The following is a 20,879-nucleotide window of genomic DNA, read 5'->3' as shown; positions in this document are numbered from 1 at the left end:
ATATGGAATGAAATATGTACTACTAACTTGGAACTTGTTCCCCGTTTTGTTCGTTAAAATGATTTGAAAACATCGTAAATCATGTGTCCAGGTGCCACTTCAATCTTCAATCTTCGAGAAAAACATTTTTTCAAAATTTCTAAACACGTTACAATTCGCATCGATTTCGAATAAATCGTGTCCTCAATTTTTCGCTTATTGCATCGTGCAAAACGATTTTAGTTAAAAATGATCATTGGAAGGTAAAATTAATAGCTGCAAGCTTTGAAACGAGTACAACTTTATTATCCTACGATTCTGTCTTCCACGAAATTATAAGTTACAAAAATTCTTCGAAATCCATAGCTCAACGATCAACTGTTTGATCGCGATTAAAAAAGAGCTCACTGAATGAAACTTCCTGACAATTGCCGCTTAAAACAGTATAAAACAACCATCAGTTGTTAAAGACTTGAACGCCGAAGCCGCGTGTCGATTTTTCATCGTTCTACGATCCCCTTTTACAACGCTACACGAATTCAATCAGCAGTTTCAAAAACTGTGAACGCAGCGATGAAATACTGCACGAAACGCCACGATAGTGAAAGTGTCAAAGAGTGTCGCATCTGCGACCTCCGTGACCATCTCGAAAATCTCCCCCCCCCCCCTCTAGGATCTCGTGTGAAGGCTTCGGTAGCTTTTCTAGACTATCCAATTTCCCGAACAGTGAATCAATCGGGATCGCGCGATTCCTCTCGCGGCGATGGCTCGTTTATCAAGAGAGCCGTGCGTGTAAACGTTCTTGATTCGGGAAACCCGAGGCGAAAGAAGAAAGCGTTTGTCTTTCGATCGTGCGTTCCTACGGAACACCAGCCGATTCCCAGGGGATGGAGATCGAACGAGGTCGAAGGGGTTTGTGCTCCGATGCTCTGATGCCGAAGAACCGGTCCGGGAAGCTGCGGTTTCGCGATCCGGCTTCTTTTTCGGCTGGCTAGGTCGACTTTGACCCTCGTCCAATGTTTGACAGCGTGGCTGCCCGCAAACTTTCCATCGACAACGCTACCCTCCGCCCTTAACCACCCTCTGGTTCCCACTGACCGTTCACGAACGGTTTCGGGATCAGAAAATGGAACCACGGTCTCCCTTTATACGAGATTAGTTGCATTCTTTTAGGAAAGTGTACCGAACGAATATTAAGAACGAAAAAATCGCGATCCTTTTTTGCGAGAAACGTGTGAACTGTGGAGCATGAAACGTTTTCTGATACAGCGTTAGGTTATCACCGAGTTGGGCATTATTCCAATTTTTTGTTTCGAGTAAATACTTATGTATAAGATAATTATCCGAATTAATTCTTTTTGGTAGAATATTTTATTCGTCACAAATTATTTTATTTATTTCTTTATTCCTTCAACTCTTTATATATATATCTTACTTTTATACTTTATAAAATATTTGTTTTACATTAATATTGTTATTAAATATTCATTTTATTTACACTTTGTATATTTTATTTTTTACTGTACGCTGTGCAACGAAAGCTTTTTCCCGTCAAAATCGAGAAACTATTGCTATTATTATCAATTATTCTATGTGACTTATTCGAATAAATTATTCGCATAATTCTCAATTCCGATAAATTATTAGAGATTGTCATTAGTCCCGCATCATCCTGAAGTACCGTCCCTAAATTTCCCCTCATTAGCCCTTGCATCGACGGCTAAATAAGTAATTTCGAAACCCCCTAAGAAATGGACGTTCAGAGCGATTTTATATCTTCAGAGCAGAAAATATTCTCACAGATATTTTATGATAAACTGACAAAGGTGTACCCGATTGGCATTAATAGAGTTAAACAATTGTTGTTCCAGTTTCTTCGACTACGAACGCTTATGAATCATATCAACTAAGTCCAGTATTTCGACAAGGCGAAACAGATGATACGCATCGGCTTGCCATGCTTTGTAACGCTGATCCGGAATTCTATAGAGTATACAGTTGCGTGGGAATCCGTTCTACGCGCTCGCATGATCCGGGTGCCCCTAATTCGATATCCGGCGAGTAGATAGAGCAGATTGCTAATACAGGTAGAACCGTATCGTCGACACTACCGGGAGGGGGTGGAAAGGGTGTGGGTTCCGCGTATCCTAAAGCACCAGAGCTTAAATCGGCCAGCACTGATTCAAAAGGGACCTCCTATGAAGGGAAAGGGATTCGCAGAGATACTACACTCTGCGACAAAAAGCTAGCATATTTGAATATTGAATTATTTTCATTTGTTTGACATTACAGCCAAGAATTTGTTTTTATACAAGCTTGGGAACAATTAGAGAAAAATCTATTCGAAAACTATATAAATCTTTGCCAAAGAAAATAATAATAACGATAATAACTTAATAATGATTGTCGTCGAATGTCAAGGCGGAGCCGCAAAATATTAAGCATTAAGTATCATTCGTTGATTTATTGCTACACGTACATAATTTTTAATTAAATGCTCTATCATTTCGTCGCACTATATTTCCATAAAAATTCTTCGTTTTTTTTCAAATAAAATTCTTTAGAGTGGCGGTATTCGATTCTAATTCATCCGCGTATGTTTGTAGCAGTTGTTTGAAAGTTTCTATAAAGGTAAAGCCTTGGTTATACTGTTAAATAAATAAAAATCACTTAATTTCAAAGCGTGCCATCCTTTTTGTCGCGGAGTGTAGATGCGTTCATGGTAGAACGCGTAACGGAACAGAGGAAAAGGAATCGTTTCGGAGTAAGAAGAAGAGGAGGGTGGTTGCGGACGGGGGCGGCAGCAAAACGACGAGAAGGGAAATAGGGAAGAAGAGAGCATTGCTTATTGGATCTCGAGGCTAGAGGTCCCTCAAGGCCGGGGGAACGTTAGGAGTCTGTACAATAAAACAAGCTGCGCCCCCGGGAGAGGGGGCTAGATTAAAGCCGAGATCCGTGGAATAGAAAAATACTGCGGGAAATTTGCCTGCTGGTTCCAGCACCCAGATTCAGGCGACGAGCTTCTACCCCCGTGCGACGATAGGGGTAAGTTGTTTTATTGTACTCTCGGCTTGAATTTTTTTTTTAGAATTCTTATATTTGGTTTCTAGGTGTACCGGGCTCTTTGAGTTTTCGGAAAGTATAGGGGCCAATAAAGAGAATAAAAGGGCTATGAATCCTTGTGCGAATTGCCCTTCTTATAGCTAGTTTTGTGAGAACAGGAAGGAAAAAGAAGTTTTCCTTTAATGATTCAGGCGTTCCTTGTGATAAAATCAAGATAAAAATGTCGACATCTGTCGGCATTAACTAATATTATCGATATCCTAATACCCTACGTGATCATTTTCCGAATGGACAAAGAAAAGCGGACGTGTTGTAATTTAAAATAACGAATATTGTGTGTAGGGATGAATTATTATAAATAATATATATATATATATATATATATATATATATATATACTGAATTATTAATAATTATTAATAATAATCCAAAAAGAATAAATAATAGAATATTTCTCGAAAGTGTACAACAAAGTGGTAACTCTGATTTGGACTGTGGGCTGCAAACCTTCATGAACATTGCCATTTTTGTAGACAATTATGCGAACCATAAAATGGGAGAAAAATTGTCCTCATTGACCAAGAGATCGAAGAACAAACAAGTTAGAGATGTACAATTACATTTGTAGGTGATTCGCAAGTTTAGAGAAAGGAAAATTTTTTGTTTGCAGAGTTTTGTTGCTGTAGTCTCGGAATCTGTGTTTTCGAAATGGTAAATCTTGAAAATTTCTACCACGTTCCAGTTACCCTAGTAAAGCTTAATAGAAACGAGACGGCAAGATTCATTTGAGCTGCTTAAGCATTTAAATGAATTTAATTATTTACAGACAAAGATCGGAAGGAAATTAAGCAAGATTGGCCCTGGAACTCCTGATGAGAGGCTCTTCGAATTCACTAGTTCCGAAGTTTTCATCCTTTCTGGCCTGAAGGCGCATTTAAAGTGTCATTTTCGTAGAAGCACTGGTGCGAACTGACTCGCTTTGAATTCATAAAAATTAGCACCTCTATAAATCTATACAATCCAACAAAATTAACAAGTTTACTATTATATTAACGCTAAACCTACCACGGTCAAATGACCCGTTCCTCATTGTAGAATTTTAAATGTTATAAAGAGAGAGAGAGAGAGAGAGAGAGAGAGAGAGAGAGAGACATTCCCATGGGAAACGATCGAATAAAGCACATTGTTGAAGCAATTACTGTAATAAAAACTGCACTAAATTTATATAAATTAGATCTCTTCGTTTTAGCGTCGAAGGTAATGGAACAAGTTAAAACTGCTATAACTAAAATCAGCTCAAATTTCTCACTTTCGTACGATCGAACTAAACTCTACAGCAATGAAGCAATTCTAAATCTACGAATTTTCAATACTTCAAAATCATTCAAATTCTTTCGAATTCATCTGTCAGTCTTTCAAAATCTTCAATTCTTCGAATCTACAAATAACCTTAATATTCGATGCACAAATAATGAAATTTTCCTGGAATTTCGATATACTAGATATTGAAACAGATATATTCGAACGTTAAAAACTTCCCTCCACTTTGTCGATCGATTTTCCACAGACGTTATCGCTTGTTCCAGTATGTTTTAATTGCTGACCGCAGTTTTTTCTCGCGGTTACCCATGCTTTGTACGTTAGTATTCCCGGTGTTTTTATGCCTGAGCCGCGTGCACGTATCGATGGTTATGCATACGGTCGCGGGTCCGCGTTCTTTCGGACCCGATAACGATGATAAAAAGAAGATGGATGTGTTAACAACGTCAGGTCGCGTGATATGTTTTCTCGGACGACTCGGTGCAGCGTTGCAGCCAATCACCGATCACGAGCCTCGAAAAATACAGCAGTCGAATGTGCTCGCCGATTCAATCGGGACGGAAGAAAAATTACTAGCATAAATCCGGCGGCTTGTCCGTGCAATAAACGCGCGTCTTAAACTGTGCTTAAAAATAAAAATAAAAAAACAGAAACGCACGAGAAGCGATAGATGGGAACGACAATAGAGTCGAATAAAAAGTCACTCTATTTTAAGTTACGAGGTATATAAACGAATACGTATGATCATAGCAAAATGGAACAAACCCTCTGTTCAAAAATTGTTATTAGAACTTTGTAGATTTAAGACGTTAGTTGCTCTCAGCTTATATAGAATGGAATTAGGTAGATCGCTGTTTTAACTCGCATTAAATAAGGTTTAAATAGATCACCGAATCGTCGATATCAACTTTATATTTAAGAGACTGGAATTCAATTTCCAGGTTCAAGGTTCCATTACTTCAATTTCTATATCAAGAACTTGCAGAATGCTGCTGTTATATTAAACAATTTTAATTCAATGTTAGAGTTTAACTTTGTGAAGTCTGCTTTTGCTATTAGACTGTATTAAACGCAATTCTTTGCGCAAAAATGGTGAGATTACAGTAAATTCTCCTTAATTTTCCTTCAGCTTGTGAACAAGAATAGACAATTTGGGAAGAGGAGATACAATTATTCGAGCCTCGCGACTCATTTTTTATAGTTATCGATTGTCAACGATTATAAAAACGAGGTGCAAGGCTCGAATAATCGTATCTCCTCTTCCCAAATTGTTCATTTTCGTTTACAAGCTGAAGGAAAATTAAGGAGAATTTACTGTACTCGGCTATTCTCTTAAAAATGCTTGTGAATTGACAGCGGATCATTACGCAAAACAAAAGTGGTCTGCATGAATTATGAGAAACAGAAACTAAATTTTCATTTTTACTGTAACAATTTTAATAAGATAAAAATTCTACATCGGCGCACTTCAATTCCTGCGATCCTTTTACTGTTTTAAATATCACTCATTCATTTTTATTATAAGTGTATCAAATCTGAGGTCTACTTAAGGATGTTAATTGGCTATTTCAATAAAGATGGAGATGTCTATCTTTTATGCTTATAAGTAGATTATGAATTCTTACGCAAAATAAAACTCGCCTGTATCAGTTGCAAAAGACAGGAGCCAAATAGAAATTTCATTCATTCTTTAACAATCTAAAAAAAATGAAGATTCCAACATCAATATATTTAAATTCTTTTAATGTAATAGATTCATTTTTGTCTAAGGTGCACAAATCCGCAGTCTACTTACGAATGTCGCTTGGCCATTTTAATGAACATAATGACGTTAATTTGCTACGCCATTTCGGAAGAGGATTAGGAGACATTGAAATGGTATACGAAAGGCAGAAAAGATGTAAGGAAGACAGAAAGTGGACGAAAGGAACGTTTCTCAGACGTTTTCCAGTGATCCGAGGCAGTAATTGACAAAAAAGAGAACATCGTGCGACCGTAACGTGTCCGTTTTAAATGATACTCGAACGTCGACTCACTTTTAAGCTCCTTGCCGTCGGGGGTGCAGCTTCCCTTTTCCAGCAGACAGTTTACATAGTTGTTCAGAAGACGTTCGCTCCTCAGGATCTGATCCACATCGATGTTGTCGTACTTGGTAGTGTATTTTTCTTCAGCCAAGACGCAGACAGCTACGGCGAGCAAAACAATCACGACCTGTGTACAAGACAAATCAGAAATATATGTTTGAGAAACATGAAAAATGTAACAAGCAAAATTTAACAACAAGAAGCAAGAAATTTTGGGAAAGTTAAGGTTCGAGGGGGCGGGGGGAGTGCAGGATTTTTCTTTTGCTGTTTCTGACAAATTCCGAGAAATTTTATTTATTTTATTTTATAGAATATTTTAAATTATATATATTATTTTATTATATATTATTATTATATATTATTATTATTATATTATATATATATTATTATTTTATATTATAGGATATTTTATTATTTTAATTTATAGAAAATGTTATACTTTCCAACCATAGAAGTTGAATCATATTTTCTTGCATGAAATTAATGTGTAGCAACGATGTAAGTATTTCAACGTGTTCGAAGCGAGCAGGCCACTTTAAAGGTTACCACGCCAGAAGATATTTTTCAATTTATTTCGAAAAATAAGTATCTAAGGTAAAATCGAACTACGCCACGCTACACAACAGGCCGATCTCCCCTGGTAATCTTTACGAAAACCGAAGTAAGCTCGAAGCTGAAATTTTGACTTCGTCTTCAAAATTAAATTGTCAGGATGAAACAGAGTTAATTAATTATTACTTTCAGATGCAGCTTGGCCGAGGCTTGCTTCCCATTTAATTTCTAAGGTCCGCAGATGGTGGTTGAGAATGTTTGGGCACGGAAAGCCACGCTTTTACACGACTGGTCGCGTGACTGTTGCTCCTGCGTGCAACAGGATATACGAAAAGTCACGCGACCCGAGAGCCGCTGCGATATCTTCGCCCTGGAGATCAAACGGCTCCTGCATAATGGAGCTCGAAGCTCTTCTCATGGCCGCATGGGAGGTAATTCCCTTTACTTCGCGAAATTTCGAGAGCCGAAAGTGTTCGCCGCGATTTCACGATCTCAGTCTGAATATTCTACGAGCCCTTTCTTGAGCCGATGGGAACAACGGTATTCCCTCGTTGTGTGCTTACGAGTGACCCGTATCGTTTCGCTTCCGGAAGAAAACTAGTGGAAACACCCGCCCTTTTTGCCAAGGCAAATACATAAAAATACGAACGATGATCCTTTAAACTTCTGAATTTTGGACATTTTCGTATACTACGAATTCATCGACAGTCGTTCTGAGTCTATTATTTATGGCTCAGAGAATGTCTGTCGATGGGTTTATAGCATACGAAAATGTCCAAAGTTCAAGAGTTTAAGGATCATCGCCTGTTGCATTAAATTTTTTAATAATCCTTAATAGACATCAAATTTGTATGTACAATTAAAATTGCGTGCATTAATTGTAGCCAATAGAAGCCGAATATAAAGTTGATCGCAGATAATATATTGACACGGCTTAAATTCTTTGAATTTGACTACAATAGTAAATTTTGTCAAATTTTCACTAAGTTTGTGAAAACGAAGTCCAGTTTCGAATAATCGTATCTCCTCTTCCGAAATCGTCTATCTTTGTTTACAAGCTTTGGGGACAATTGGAAAGAATTTACTGTACTCGAAATGCATAAAATTGAGCGCTAAAAGAGGATCGAAAGAATACAAATCGGCACAACTTAGTTACTCGAGTATTCCTAGTTCTTCATTTCTAATTCTTAATCGACAACCGTTCCACGAAAATGATACAATTCTACGATTATTGGCTGCGTTGCATAGAAAAACAGCTGTGAAAATCGCATCGAAAGTTCGCAATATAAATCGATAATATGATAAAATATCGAGAAATCGATTTGTTCAATTTCCAACTACAGAACGATCTACAATGCCCAGGATACGGCCGCGTTTAAATATTTCATAACAGCAACAGTCGCGGTAGAACACATGAAAGGCGGTCTTTCGGATGGCTAAATGGCCATTTTACGGATCAAGTTTTTCGCGGGGAGAGGGTCCCACTTGGTAATCCAAACAGAACAGCGTGGCCCGTATAGAATTAACTCTGGTAAAACATTCACGTTCACTTCTGGTCGGATATACGCGATTCGAAACCGTTCGAACAACACGTCGCCCCGGCAACTATCCGATAGATCAAGCACCGGCGGAACTATAAATGTTATTAACACAACCAGTTTACAAAATGCGCTATCGATAACAACCGTGGAACGCGTGTACGAGCCACGAGGTCGGTGAAAGAGGGGGCCAGAAACAACGCGGTGAATTTCCCACCAGGCGAACCTGACGCGCATTCTCTCTCCCTCTCTCTCTCTCTCTCTCTCTCTCTCTCTCTCTCGCTCTCGCTCTCTCGCTCGCTCTCTCTCTTTCTCTCTCTCCCTCCTCACACCCTCGTCGGCCCGAAACCGCTTTCATTCTCTCGCCCGTGCAGCATATTTTTCGAAAGCCCGAGAACCGGTTCCCAAGCCGGGCCGACCCTGTTTCAATACACGGGAATCCATCGAGCGTGTCTTTCTTCTCGATTTTCCCGGCGCGAATAATTTTTCGACCGAATAAAGGACGTTTCCGCTGCAACCGACAACCTTGCCGCCGCTAAATTATTCTTTCCAGCTGGCCCTGGTTCTTACGTAGCTCCGAGCACCGATATCCCGGAGCTGTTCGCTGCAAATCCACCTCTTTGTTCCGGCTTGACCAGAGAGGGTGTATAGTATGCAGTCGCCAACAGTTGGGTCTGCGTTGACCCTAGACTGGTCAATTTTCGACCCTCGTGTCAAATCGCGAATTCATCCATCTTCTATTCTAGATATCGTGTGGAACTGTGTCGGAAATGTTCGTTCGCGATTTCGATGGATCTCACCAAATTGTTTTACAACATGGAAACTGTACAATAACAGTAGAAATAACAATGAAATAACTATGAAGTTTGCGCAATGAAATAACTATACGCTCGTAAATAAATAGTTCAGTGATATCTATTGTAATCGATCACGAGTTTTTCCAATCGTCCAATATTTTTCTATGAGAAATTGCTTTGCGAACATATCGACAGTGTTGCATTCTTTTAACGCTGACGGTGCCGTTGACAAATTTGGAACTTTGCCCTAACCGATGAAGTAAACACGAGCGTTCGGATAATAGAACATTGGCTTGATTACACTGCTAGATTTAAGCTTAGATTGAGCTATTTTGATTTGATATCAATTCGAGCTATATCCAAGCTACATCCAATAAGCTGTTCAGGAGTTACATATCTATCCAGACGAGCTATATCTATAATTAATTACTTATTCAGAAGCCCGGATAATCAAAGATCTGCCGTACTTTGATGTTACGCTGCTGATGGTTCGAGTATATCAGAGCTTACGATCTGCGAAATGCAAGAAAAATGCAAATCCATTGAAAGTGTAATTAATATCGTAATTCTGAACTCCTCGTAATCTAAATCTTTGTTCCATCAACCCTTTGCTCTATGATTTCTTTCACAGCTACGTCCCTAATAAAACGACACAATATTTGTTTCTTCTGCGTCTTAAGTCACTTTCGTTCCTAAGCTTTGACAACAGAAGATTCAAATTTGGAAGAATCATTCCGATTTGGAAGACATTAATGTTTATATATAAATTAGGAACAAGCGTCGGCATCCTATGATCCGTGGGTCACCAAATGACCCATTTGATAATTCGACAATTATTCTCACTTTTATAATAATTATATTTATAATTTTTGATTTCTTTTCTTTAAAGTTTAAAAGCATATCGTAATTATTTCCTCAGTAAAATTTATTTTATATTATTCACTAAAATACTGTTTTAAAACGAAAAAAGAAACCACTGTACCGAAACTTCTTAATTTAATAGTCACGTTTCGTTTGGTTTTGACCCGCAGCCAAATGAGATTGTCGACGTCTGAACTAGAAGATCATGAACGTCGCGCGTGTGAGACGAAGATGGTGAACGTGTCAAAGTGGTTGGAAAGTGACCCGCGCGTTGTCTCTGATGGCTAAAAACGCGTCCACTTCGAGGTATAACACTTGGTTTCTTATGGGCCACGAGAAAATTCTCGATCTAGGATCGTTCGAGGAGGATCGATCACGCGTAATTTCCGCATCGAATCGATTCAATGACCGTTCCCATCGGGGATAAGTCGGGTCAGTCGAGTGGGAAGGTCGAGTAGCGTGTAACAGAATAGAAGATCGTGAATCTGATTGTGGACAGTTAATAGGACGCAATTAGTAACGCGATTCCGAGTTAAGTGGCTCTCGGGACTGATAGAGCCCTGCAACGAAGAGGCTCTTGCCTCCTCGCTCTACCTCTGCCTGTCTCCCCTCTTTTCGCTGGCTGATAATATCGAAATTTAATATTCCACCGATCTAACCGGGATTCGATCCAGATTTAGACCTCCTTTAATCCGGGGCTAATGTAAATTTGCTTCGCGGCGCTGCGGACCCGTAACGAACCCTTTTGATCCACTCTCTCTCTCTCTCTCTCTCTCCCTCTCTCTCTCTCTCTTTCTCTCTCTCTCTCTCACTTTCTCGTAGCAAATACCTAAGACCGAAATCGAGACTTACGAGACAACCATCGCTGAACCCGAATCCCGATCCTGTTCGTACACACCTAATCCTTACGCGCGACCGGCTTAGACGCCAACGATTCCGAGCTGAAGCGATCCCACGCAAGAAAATCCTGTCTCGTTTAGAACCCATAACTGCTTCCGTAATAACCGGACCCGCGGACGTTTTATGCAAACTCACGGTTTTGTGAGCCAACTTGCGCAAATGGGGGCCAAACAAACGCGATCCGACCCCGCTAACTAAATGCTTTAACGGGCCGAGAGCGAACTTAAAACGTTACCGGACTTTATTATGTTGTTCCGCAGAGTTTCTCTCTCTCTCTCTCTCTCGCTCCCTCTTTCTCTCTTCCTTTAGCTCGGAACGCGTAAAATCTGTAGTCGATTATGCGATATTAAAGCCGAATGTTGCTACTACCCAGTCCCGGTTCGCCTAACTTTTGCTTTGGCCGTTTAGTTGCGGAATGATTTTGAGTCACAGTCGTGGCGATGACGGTTGACTGAAGTTAGAACTATTCCATCGACGTTGTAGAACATTTAACGATCTTGTTTTCACGCGGTGAGAGCAGCCAGTGGTCATAACGGTCTCGTGAAATTTGTTTCTACTTTAATCTGCCGGAATCAAACAATGTTTAATGGGGAAATTGCTAGTTCCAATTTCATTAGCAAAATTATCAAATCGTGTTACATGAAACGTCGAAACGTTTAACACTCGGTATAATTGTCCGATTTAACCCTTTGGCCTATAACCACGAGTCTGACTCGTGGTGAAAAATTTGTGCCATAAGCGAAAACCACGAGTCTGACTCGTGGTAAAGAATTTGTGCCATAAACGAAAGCCACGAGTCAGACTCGTGATAAAGAATTTGTGCAAATTTGTGCAAAAATAAATTATTTTTGTCAACTGATCAATTGATTATGATTGCACCCTAGACGTCTTAAAATTACTATTTGTACCTAAACATTGTTTATTATTTCGCAATTCCTTTCGTTGCACTGAAATATATACGTCATGAAAGGTACACATTTTGCGCCAGTTCAGGTACACGGCTGAACAGTTGAATGGCACGGCGCGCGACCGATTTTCTTGTTTACTATAGCTCGCGCAATTGGCAGATATCGTGTAGGCCAAGGGGTTAATTTTGTTTCACGGAGAACGTTTGAATTTTCATGATACAGTAAATAGTCCCCAATTTTCTCTCAACTTACGAACGAAAATGGACAATTTGGGAGGAGGAGATACAATTATTCGAGCCTCACGGCTCATTTTTATAATTGTCGATTGTTAACAATTATAAAAACGAGGTGCAGGGCTCGAATAGAAATATAAATGGCGAAAGGCCTGAATAAATGAAGTCTTTTGATCGGTAGTTACTTTTAGGCCTCGATAGGTTTAGTGTTAAGGGAAGCAGTCGTTAGTTCGAGAACTTGTTTTTTTTACAACAAACATATCAAATGTAACTTTTAACCCATTGAAGACGTATATCGACATTTTGACGACATCAGGATTGTACGTCTCATCCAGAAGTTGCAAACATATAAATTGAATATGTACGTAACAGAAGTATATATTGTTCACTCGCTCCATTATTTAAGTCTTTAATACATAATTTATTTCGCTGCTTAAACGTGGAATTGAACAATCAATATGCGACTGATAAGAAATCCAACATTACATACGATATGATCTAATATTTATGAAATATTTACTTTCAATAAAGAATCAGTGCCGACGAGAAGATAAGATTCCGTTGCTTGAGTAACATGTTGTTACTGAGTAGCTGTCGCCATTCAAAGATTTCGAAATGCATGGTTACCAAGGATTTCCCAACAAAAGACAACTGAATGATAGTCGTTAGGTATTTAAGTATTAAGTGACCCAAGGCTGAGCAGGATGGGAAAGCTGGATAGATATCTTTCGCACCTGGACCCATCTTATTAGATGACGCACGGTGTCCTTGCGACACCAAGGATTTAAGGTGTCTACCAACGAGTTGCATCATCAATGACGTGGAAGTACGAGAACGTTCTCGGCAGCGTCGTTGAAAAATTCTCTCGTTAAAAGTTTGATAACACCGATTAAAGAAAACAAATTCCTGTTTGCATCGACTTTCTGCAAATTAGTCCATAAAGATTCTGCATTTGCATCCCGCGGACTACTTATTACCTTAATTGACGATTTCGCCTAGACGTAGAAGAAAATAAAGTCCGTATCAAACTTCGTTAAAGTCTTTACTTCATTGCCGCGTTCCCAGAGCTCCATCTGTTCTAATGTTACTTTACGTCGTTCCATGCTCAACCGTTTCTGTTGATTATGTCTCTCCCTTTTTCTTCCATCCGTCGTTTTTCTCCGCTCCTCTCTTCTGCTCCACCCCCCCCCCCCCCACCCCGCGCAATTCTCGTTGTTCCATTTTTAATTCACTTTCTTAACCTTTCATTGCTCGTAATTACTTCCTCCGGGCTTTGTGTTTGTACTCAATCAAGTCAGATTACGTATAACAACGGTAATGGCTTGTTTCATTCGCCGCTTTGTAGGCTACGGCGCCGGCTGAGAGTTGTTAAACGGTTTCTATAAAATTATTTATAAATATATTACGACGTCTGGACGATTCTTATTTAACCTGTAATTATTGTGCACATGTTACTTCAGATATATTTATGGTTTTTATAATGGTTTATAAAATCATCTGCTAACATAATGCAATATTTCTTTTACGAGCGAAATTTCAACAAACACGGCTGCTAATTCGATGTTACGTGAAATTGTCAACTGAAAAAGATTCGAACGGAAATTAACAATACAAGTGTAATCGACAAAAATTTTTCCACAATTTCACAAACCTTTTTCACATATTTTGCGCAGTGTTACCGAATGAATATCAGAATCAAACAAAGATTATTCCCTAGACCAAAAGGGAAGAACACAATTTTTTCATCCGAGACTCCAATTACCGAAAAATCAAGATCGAAAATACAGGGTGCCCCAAAAATGTCTCGCAATCCGGAAATGGCGGGTTCCTCGGATCATTTGAAGCAGCTTCTTCCTTTATAAAAATTTTCTCCGAGGCACCGTTAACGAGTTATTAAGGAAAAACAGCGACTAATAAAAATCAAGTACGGCTGACGCGAGACGGCCCAGTCAACCAGCACACGAAGCCCAGTTCTGCTCATTGGCTCGGTTGTCTCGCGCCAGCTGAGCTGGGATTCGACCGCCTCGACCGCTGGCGCCGTTGGCTCGGCCGCCTCGCGCCAGCTGAGCTGGGATTCGATCGCCTCGACCGCTGGCGCCGTTGGCTCGGTCGCCTCGCGCCAGCCGAGCTCGTCTCTCATTGGTCACTGTTTTTCGTTAATAACTCGTTAACGGTGCCCCGGAGAAAATTTCTGTAAAGGAAAAAATTGCTTCGAATGACCTGAGAAAGCCGCCACATTCAGATTGCGAGACATTTTTGGGACACCCTGTCGATCGAATATGCACGAGGCAGTATGTACCATAAGTAGAATCAGCAGCTCATGCTCAGACTGATCAGTTCTCCAACTCCTTCGAGTCTTCAAACTCAAATCTTTCCTCGACAAAACGATCTACAAAAAAATCATATTCCTTCTTTTCACGGTATTTTCGCTCGTAGAACAAGACAAAAGTCTTTTCACAGCTATCCGATCAACGGGAACTGTTGAAAATCGATATGTCCGCACACAGAGTGCACCGGTTACAATAATATCGCGAAGAGTATTGCCCCACATTCTTGTCCCCACGGCTGAGGAGAAAGTGATTGCGATATTATCCGCGTCACGGTTTTGTTTCTTTTTGTCGGAGACCAGGCCTCATCGATCATACCGATCCCGAAAGATCGGAGCCGTGCGAAAGAAGCGAGATCGATCGGCTTGGCGCCGGTCTGAGCCCCTCGCGAGGATAATTTCCGCGGAACTAATGATCCCGAGGCTGATTGCGAATGCTCGCCGATTACACGAGACTCTTTAAAAGACCGTAACGCCGATAATTACAGAATCGATGTCAACGCGGCCGTATGCGGCGCACGTACACAAGCGAGAAATGTCCCGTGATGCAATCGTCGCCGTTCCCATCGGCGAATCATTCTCCTAACGCCTTCCTTTCACTCTCGCGAATAAATTTCACCTGTTCGACGGTTCTCCCACCTCTCCGGTCCTCCGAGGGCCTGTCGCGCGAACGCTCCGATCGCGCGATCGCGCCATTAACATGTCAAGCGAAATTAACAGCGTCGGACACAATATGTGGAAGACGCTAATTTCTGCAAATTTTTGATTTTCACGCAATCGATTGAACGAATTAACGAAGTTTCTAGAATACAGTCTAATCGAAATACCGTCCACTATGATCAATTTTGTCTTCGTTAGTTAAGTTACTTTGATTTTTAGGCAGAATTTGCAAAAGTCTTGGACGAACGTTTCATTGATTTTTGCTCGGGTATAATTTTCCCAGTTTTTGCAGCTAAGGTATAATTTTGCTAATTTTTAAAGGGAAAAGCGAATGGAAACAGTATACATTTGTATGATGCGTTTGTTTGGGATGGTTTCTTGATTCTTCATGCGGAAAATGAGCGAAACATTTCTGAGAAGGGCATCATTACTGATTCATGCCGCCCCATTTTGGTAAAATTAAAATTTTGCAACCGACTATAAATGAACTGGCGGTTTTTAATTTAATTAACAAACACTGGTTCATTGAAATTGCATTCTGGTTAATTGACAATTTTAATGGAAAACCCGGACTGTTGCTTTTACATAGAATTTGATCATAAGAATTTGATTATGTATATAATTTGTTTACATTTTTCAAGCTTGGGAACTTTGACTATTTTAAATGCCTAAATATTCCGGACACACACACATACGGATATAAAATAAAGAAGAAATTAAGCAAAAAGCAGCTGAAATGAAAAAGTGGTAGAATTCTGTAGTTCAAAATAAATATCAAAAACCAAAATTTGACATTTCTACTACGGTCGAGGAATAAAGTCAACAATGTCACGGAATAAAACAACAACAGCGAGTGTTCGGTAACCGGTTTTACACGGCGTGGATGACGCGACTCACCTGAAACGCCGAATAACAAATATAAACCATTCCGTGGCTTCGTTTTCGCGAGAGGAAACGATTTCAAAATTGTAGCCTACTTTGTAATATTTTGTAATTTGGATACGTTTCAATCCCATATAGAACACCCCGCGGACCATTTTGCGGTTGTCACATTGCTCCTTTTATCATGCATTTTACTCAACGCCCCGTCGAGTGGTGTTTTGTTCGGCTCCTATACGATAATTGTTTTCGTTAGTTTCGGAATCAATTAACTGTTTTCTGTCGGGCACGCTGGAAACAAGAACGCTCGGCTGCCGAAATGGTTTTCTTTGTCGTTTTTACTCCGCGTAATCATTCGTTTAATCATTGGCCCGTTCGTTAAATACTTTTTCGCTGACTTGAAACTTGTAATTAAAAGGAGAAGAAATTAAACAAGCAGTCGAAGCGACCTGGATTTATACTGCGGCGTGATTTTTAACTTTCCGAAATTTCTCGATTCGTTTTATATCAACACAACGTTTCTCTTTCAAAACGTCACTACAGAAAAATAAATGCAAAAAGGCAGTGGCTACATTGCTTTAAACACAGTTACAAATTAGAATCAAAATTCGCCATTTTTACAGATATCTGGTTGAGTGTTTAATAAATACTAATATTAGGGGCGAACTGAAACGTAAAAACGATTCTTTATGAGAAAAATATAAAAAAGCTACTCTGTAAGAAAACGAACTATCGATCTTTGCGTACGGTTGCGAATTTACCGCGTCCGCCATCTTGTCGAAGCCCCGCAAACGAGAAAAATATATTCATCGGCCAGATTGCGCTTATGACACGTTTTAACGCGTGTTTAATAGCGTAACGAATCATTTCGAGCCGAATGCCGGTCCTCCATCTTTACGCTCGCGTTATCTCCGCAACGTCGGAATTCTTCGGAACATTTCTCGGAAAACGGCGACGAGAAAGAAAATTTGATTCTCGTTATATGAGCAACCAGGATAATCACATTGGAAACCAACGTTCGGAAACTCGAGCCGACGGTTCGGATATTAAAAACTGCGGACTCTCTGTTTCACAGGAATTATTAAAATATATAATTTCCAAGTAACAACCTGTTTCCGCGAGCAGATATTCGAGGATATTATTCATCGCGGCACTTAGAATCCATTTTAAAGCGGCGAATTCGAGCCGGATTCCCCTGAAATATCGCGGCCGACTGAAAGCTAAAGGCTGTCCTCATTAACGCGCTGACTGTCATACTGTCCATTAAAATTATCACGACGGGCGGGGTGGGCGATAGGGAGAGAACCTTTCCCTCAACAAATGGAAACACAGGAGAACCTGTTTTTCACGGCGGGAACGTCGCCGGGCTCTCCCGGCAAATTGATTTTCATTCGGGATAAAATCGGCTCCCGTTGAATAATTAATAACCTTCGGCCGGCGTCGACGTCGTCGTCGCGGTGAAAAATCGCATAGATGGAAAACAGATCCAGAAATTCGGAACGTTCCGATCCCGGCGAACGTCAACATGATCCTTTTTTTCCGGCGCGCAAATCCGAACCGTGAAATGGAAACCTTCATGCGTCAACGGTTCGGCAAACTTCACGAAGAACAAAGTAAACAGCAGGCCAGAATTCGGCCGCGGAAAAGCGCGGGCGGGCTCGGTGACGCGGAACGCTCGGCGAAATGAAACCTATCGCGGCGGAAAAAGGCTCTCGCAGTGTTCCAAGTTAATTTCATTTAAATACGGCAAACACACGTGCGGGCACAGCGAAGATTTCCGCGGACGTCCCTTCGAGCGAGGTTCTTGCGTTTCTCGCGGTGCTTCACGCAACTTATGCTTGCGTCGAATCCCATGCACTTTTCACTACGATCGATCGATCGAAAAATAAGCAAAATTCTGAATAGCTTCTGAACTTATCTTCGTATAATCTACTGCTAAATGTTATCTTCTGTGCAAATACCTTAGCGACTGACTAGCATACAATCCCTTGCACTATAATATCGCGTCTGATTCATTGCGAGCGTTTCGAATTCGTTTAACATAAATGTTATTCGCTTCTCGTAAATCGACGATATTTTGTCATTAATAGATTGCGGATTTTATTCGTTTACGGGAAAAATAGAATGGACGGAAGTGAAGAATGTTGGTATACCAATCTCAACATATTAACATTATTAAAGAAAGAAAGAAAATTACGTCTGACTCGTCTGTCTTGCAATCGATGCGGAAATTTTATATTTCGCACAAAGATCCGCAGTCTGGCCATTACAATCGATGCAGGCATAGTATAATGAATATAAATTCTCTTCCACGTGCAGGAATTTATCCACGACAAAGAAGTGATATTCAAAGTAACTGTGAAAGACGTCGAACTGCAAGATGATAAATGCATAAAAATAATACAAACTGCGAGATCGCGACGTCGCATACATATGTATTCGCGAAGCGATAAATAACGCTTTTGATAAACTATAAAATGACGTAAGCTGGGGAAATAATCACTCTATTTAAATATCATTTGGCATAAATTGCATCGGGGCAGATTTCATGAGACAAAAATTGTTGATTCGAAAGTGCCATAATTACGGGCAACCTTGATCACCAAGCGAGGACATCCGAACGCAAAGGGTGCAAAAGCAACCGACCCGCAACATGGAGAAGATTTTCCATACGATTTTCGCTAGGCCAGATCGATCCGCTTTTAGGCAGTAATTCGCAAAAACGTGGATCTAATGCGACATCAGGACGCGAAGACGCGCGTGACGCTCTAATTCGAGCATCAGCGTGGACCGTCGTCGACGATTAACGCCCCGCGAGACCATTTAACGGTGTAACCATAAGGAGGCTGAACGTCTTTCGCGGCTCATTAAGTTTGAACGCGTGCGACTACTCGAGTTATCGCGGCCTGAGAGAAGATCGGGCTGCGCCGTGTCGGAGCCTGTTCCCTCGAACACGCTACGGTTACGTCTAATTCAAGGAAACAAGCTCGCTTCGATTCGAAACACGTCCTAGTTGCGACGGGCCGAAACCTTTCCACAGTTTCCACCCCCGGAAAATTCGCGGAGCCTCGACGCGCAGCCCTCCAGAATTAACCGATTCAACGGGAGAGACGAGTTAACTCGTCATTTAGATGCAAACGCAGCTCCAAGATGATTTTTGGCTGCAGTAGGAAACTTGGATCGTAACATTTTTTCAGAACATTTAATGGGCAATACGGAATTTGTCTTCGGCTTCGCACTGCTTCACTGAACTCTGTTTAACACAAGTAGCAATTACCAAAGTTCTGTAGTTCCACGGCCTTTGGATGAACTAGATCACTATAAAATTAATCCTCGTCGGCCATCGGTTTGCCTCAGTTTTCACTGATACCGAATGAATAGTTTTTAACCCTTTCTCAACCAAGCCCAATTATAGAAATATATGTATGTACGTCGATCGTTGAAGGAGAACAAAATTATGATAACTAACGAAAAACAAATGCCTCGAAATGATCGAACCTTCTTCATTCTCGAAGAAGGAATTCACAAAGTCACTTGTATGTCCTTTGTACGACCGACTGTCTTTGTGTGTCTTTTGTCCGTTCTCTTAGTTGAACACTAGAGAACAAATTAAGTTAGAAAGATGAAGAGCGAACGAAGGTTATAACATCGTTCACCTAGATCTCATCAGGCACACCCGAGTAATCGTTGGCAAACCTCCTTAATTCCACGTCTTTCGGGGAAACTAGAACGGAGAGATGTTCATTAAAAGACCTGATCAGACACAGCCAAGTAGCAATTATTCCAAAGTTCCTCAGTTCCTTAGTCTGTTAGTGAAACTGAATCGAATTGAAATGAGTAGATGGAACTCGAAACAGTGACACTGTTAGAAGAATTTAATAATTATATTACTTTTATTTCTAATCCATTCAAATTATCCAAGACGGGTATATATGTCTGTCCAATTCCTGCTTGTTGCAACCGATGCACGATATTTTTATTTTGCACGAAGAACCGCGTAGTCTACCAATCAGACACAATCGCGTTGTAATAATCGCTAAATCTCCTCAATTCCTTATCTTTCCAAGATCGAAGAAGCTCTTACTAAAAATCACTGCCTTGAACCGAATCGAACTAAAATCACATTGGCGACCGTAACTTTCGGATGCAACACTGTTCACCCAGGGCTCGGGAAAGAGACAGCAAAAACACGATCGAGCAGAGCTGAAGTTTTGGTCGGGTCAGCGAAATGAGGAAAAGTCGTGGAAAAAAATCGCGAGGGGGAAAAACGGTGAACGGTGGTGGACAGGTCGAATCAAGAGAGAGAGAGAGAGAGAGAGAGAGAGAGAGAGAGAGAGAGAGAGAGAGAGAGAGAAAGGGAGAAAGGGAGGCAAGGGAGGAAGAGAGTGGGCGAGGAAAAAGTGGCGCTTACCTTCATGTTGGCAGCTTGTGTCGAGCAGGAAAGCGAAGTTAAGCGTGACTGATGCTGGCTTCGTCGGCGATCAACTGTTTTATACCCGGCCGTTTGCCCAGCCTCCGAATTCGTCGGACCGGTGATCCGCTTCTCTTTCTCGCACCTGTCCGTTCCATCTGTCCTCTCTTTCACTCTCTCATAGTTGCTCTCCCGTGCTCTGTTCTCCCCGTTCGACGTCGGAAACGGAGAAGGTAGGGGCACGCCGCAGAACGAAAGGTAAACGCAGTGTCTCCTCGGCTTCCGAGAATCGCGATGATATGTGCGACTGTTAACAAACTTGTTTCTCCCCTTTTTTTTCCAGCAGAAACGGATCTGCGACGACGGGC

At 40.8% G+C, this 20,879-nt stretch overlaps 1 protein-coding gene and 1 long non-coding RNA gene across 3 annotated transcripts in view; one reads left to right on the top strand and one right to left on the bottom strand.

Annotated features, from left to right (window-relative positions):
• The window catches only part of LOC117222601 (ejaculatory bulb-specific protein 3), a 31,600-nt gene extending 10,931 nt beyond the window's left edge, over positions 1 to 20,669 (bottom strand). The window contains exons 1-2 of the mRNA XM_033474378.2: positions 20,512 to 20,669; positions 6,399 to 6,573 (exon numbers count right to left, since the gene is read on the bottom strand). Coding sequence (XP_033330269.1) covers positions 6,399 to 6,573; positions 20,512 to 20,517 — 181 coding nt within the window. The 5' untranslated portion in view covers positions 20,518 to 20,669. The remainder of the gene's footprint in view (positions 1 to 6,398; positions 6,574 to 20,511) is intronic.
• On the top strand, positions 4,930 to 12,781 carry LOC143259539 (uncharacterized). 2 transcript variants are annotated; one of them, XR_013033542.1, is made up of 5 exons: positions 4,930 to 5,084; positions 6,133 to 6,672; positions 6,874 to 7,107; positions 7,191 to 7,429; positions 12,767 to 12,781. It is a non-coding gene; the product is annotated as an uncharacterized LOC143259539 (long non-coding RNA). The 2 variants fall into 2 exon arrangements; XR_013033541.1 differs by lacking the exon at positions 12,767 to 12,781 and having other exon boundaries at positions 4,934 to 5,084; positions 7,191 to 7,903.
• Positions 20,670 to 20,879: the final 210 nt, after the last annotated feature.

Source organism: Megalopta genalis, chromosome 1 (assembly GCF_051020955.1).
Source record: "Megalopta genalis isolate 19385.01 chromosome 1, iyMegGena1_principal, whole genome shotgun sequence".
In the NCBI taxonomy this organism is placed as follows: Eukaryota; Metazoa; Arthropoda; class Insecta; order Hymenoptera; family Halictidae; genus Megalopta; species Megalopta genalis.
The sequence above is the reverse complement of the archived record's forward strand: the minus strand, read 5'-3'. Positions and strand labels throughout refer to the sequence as shown.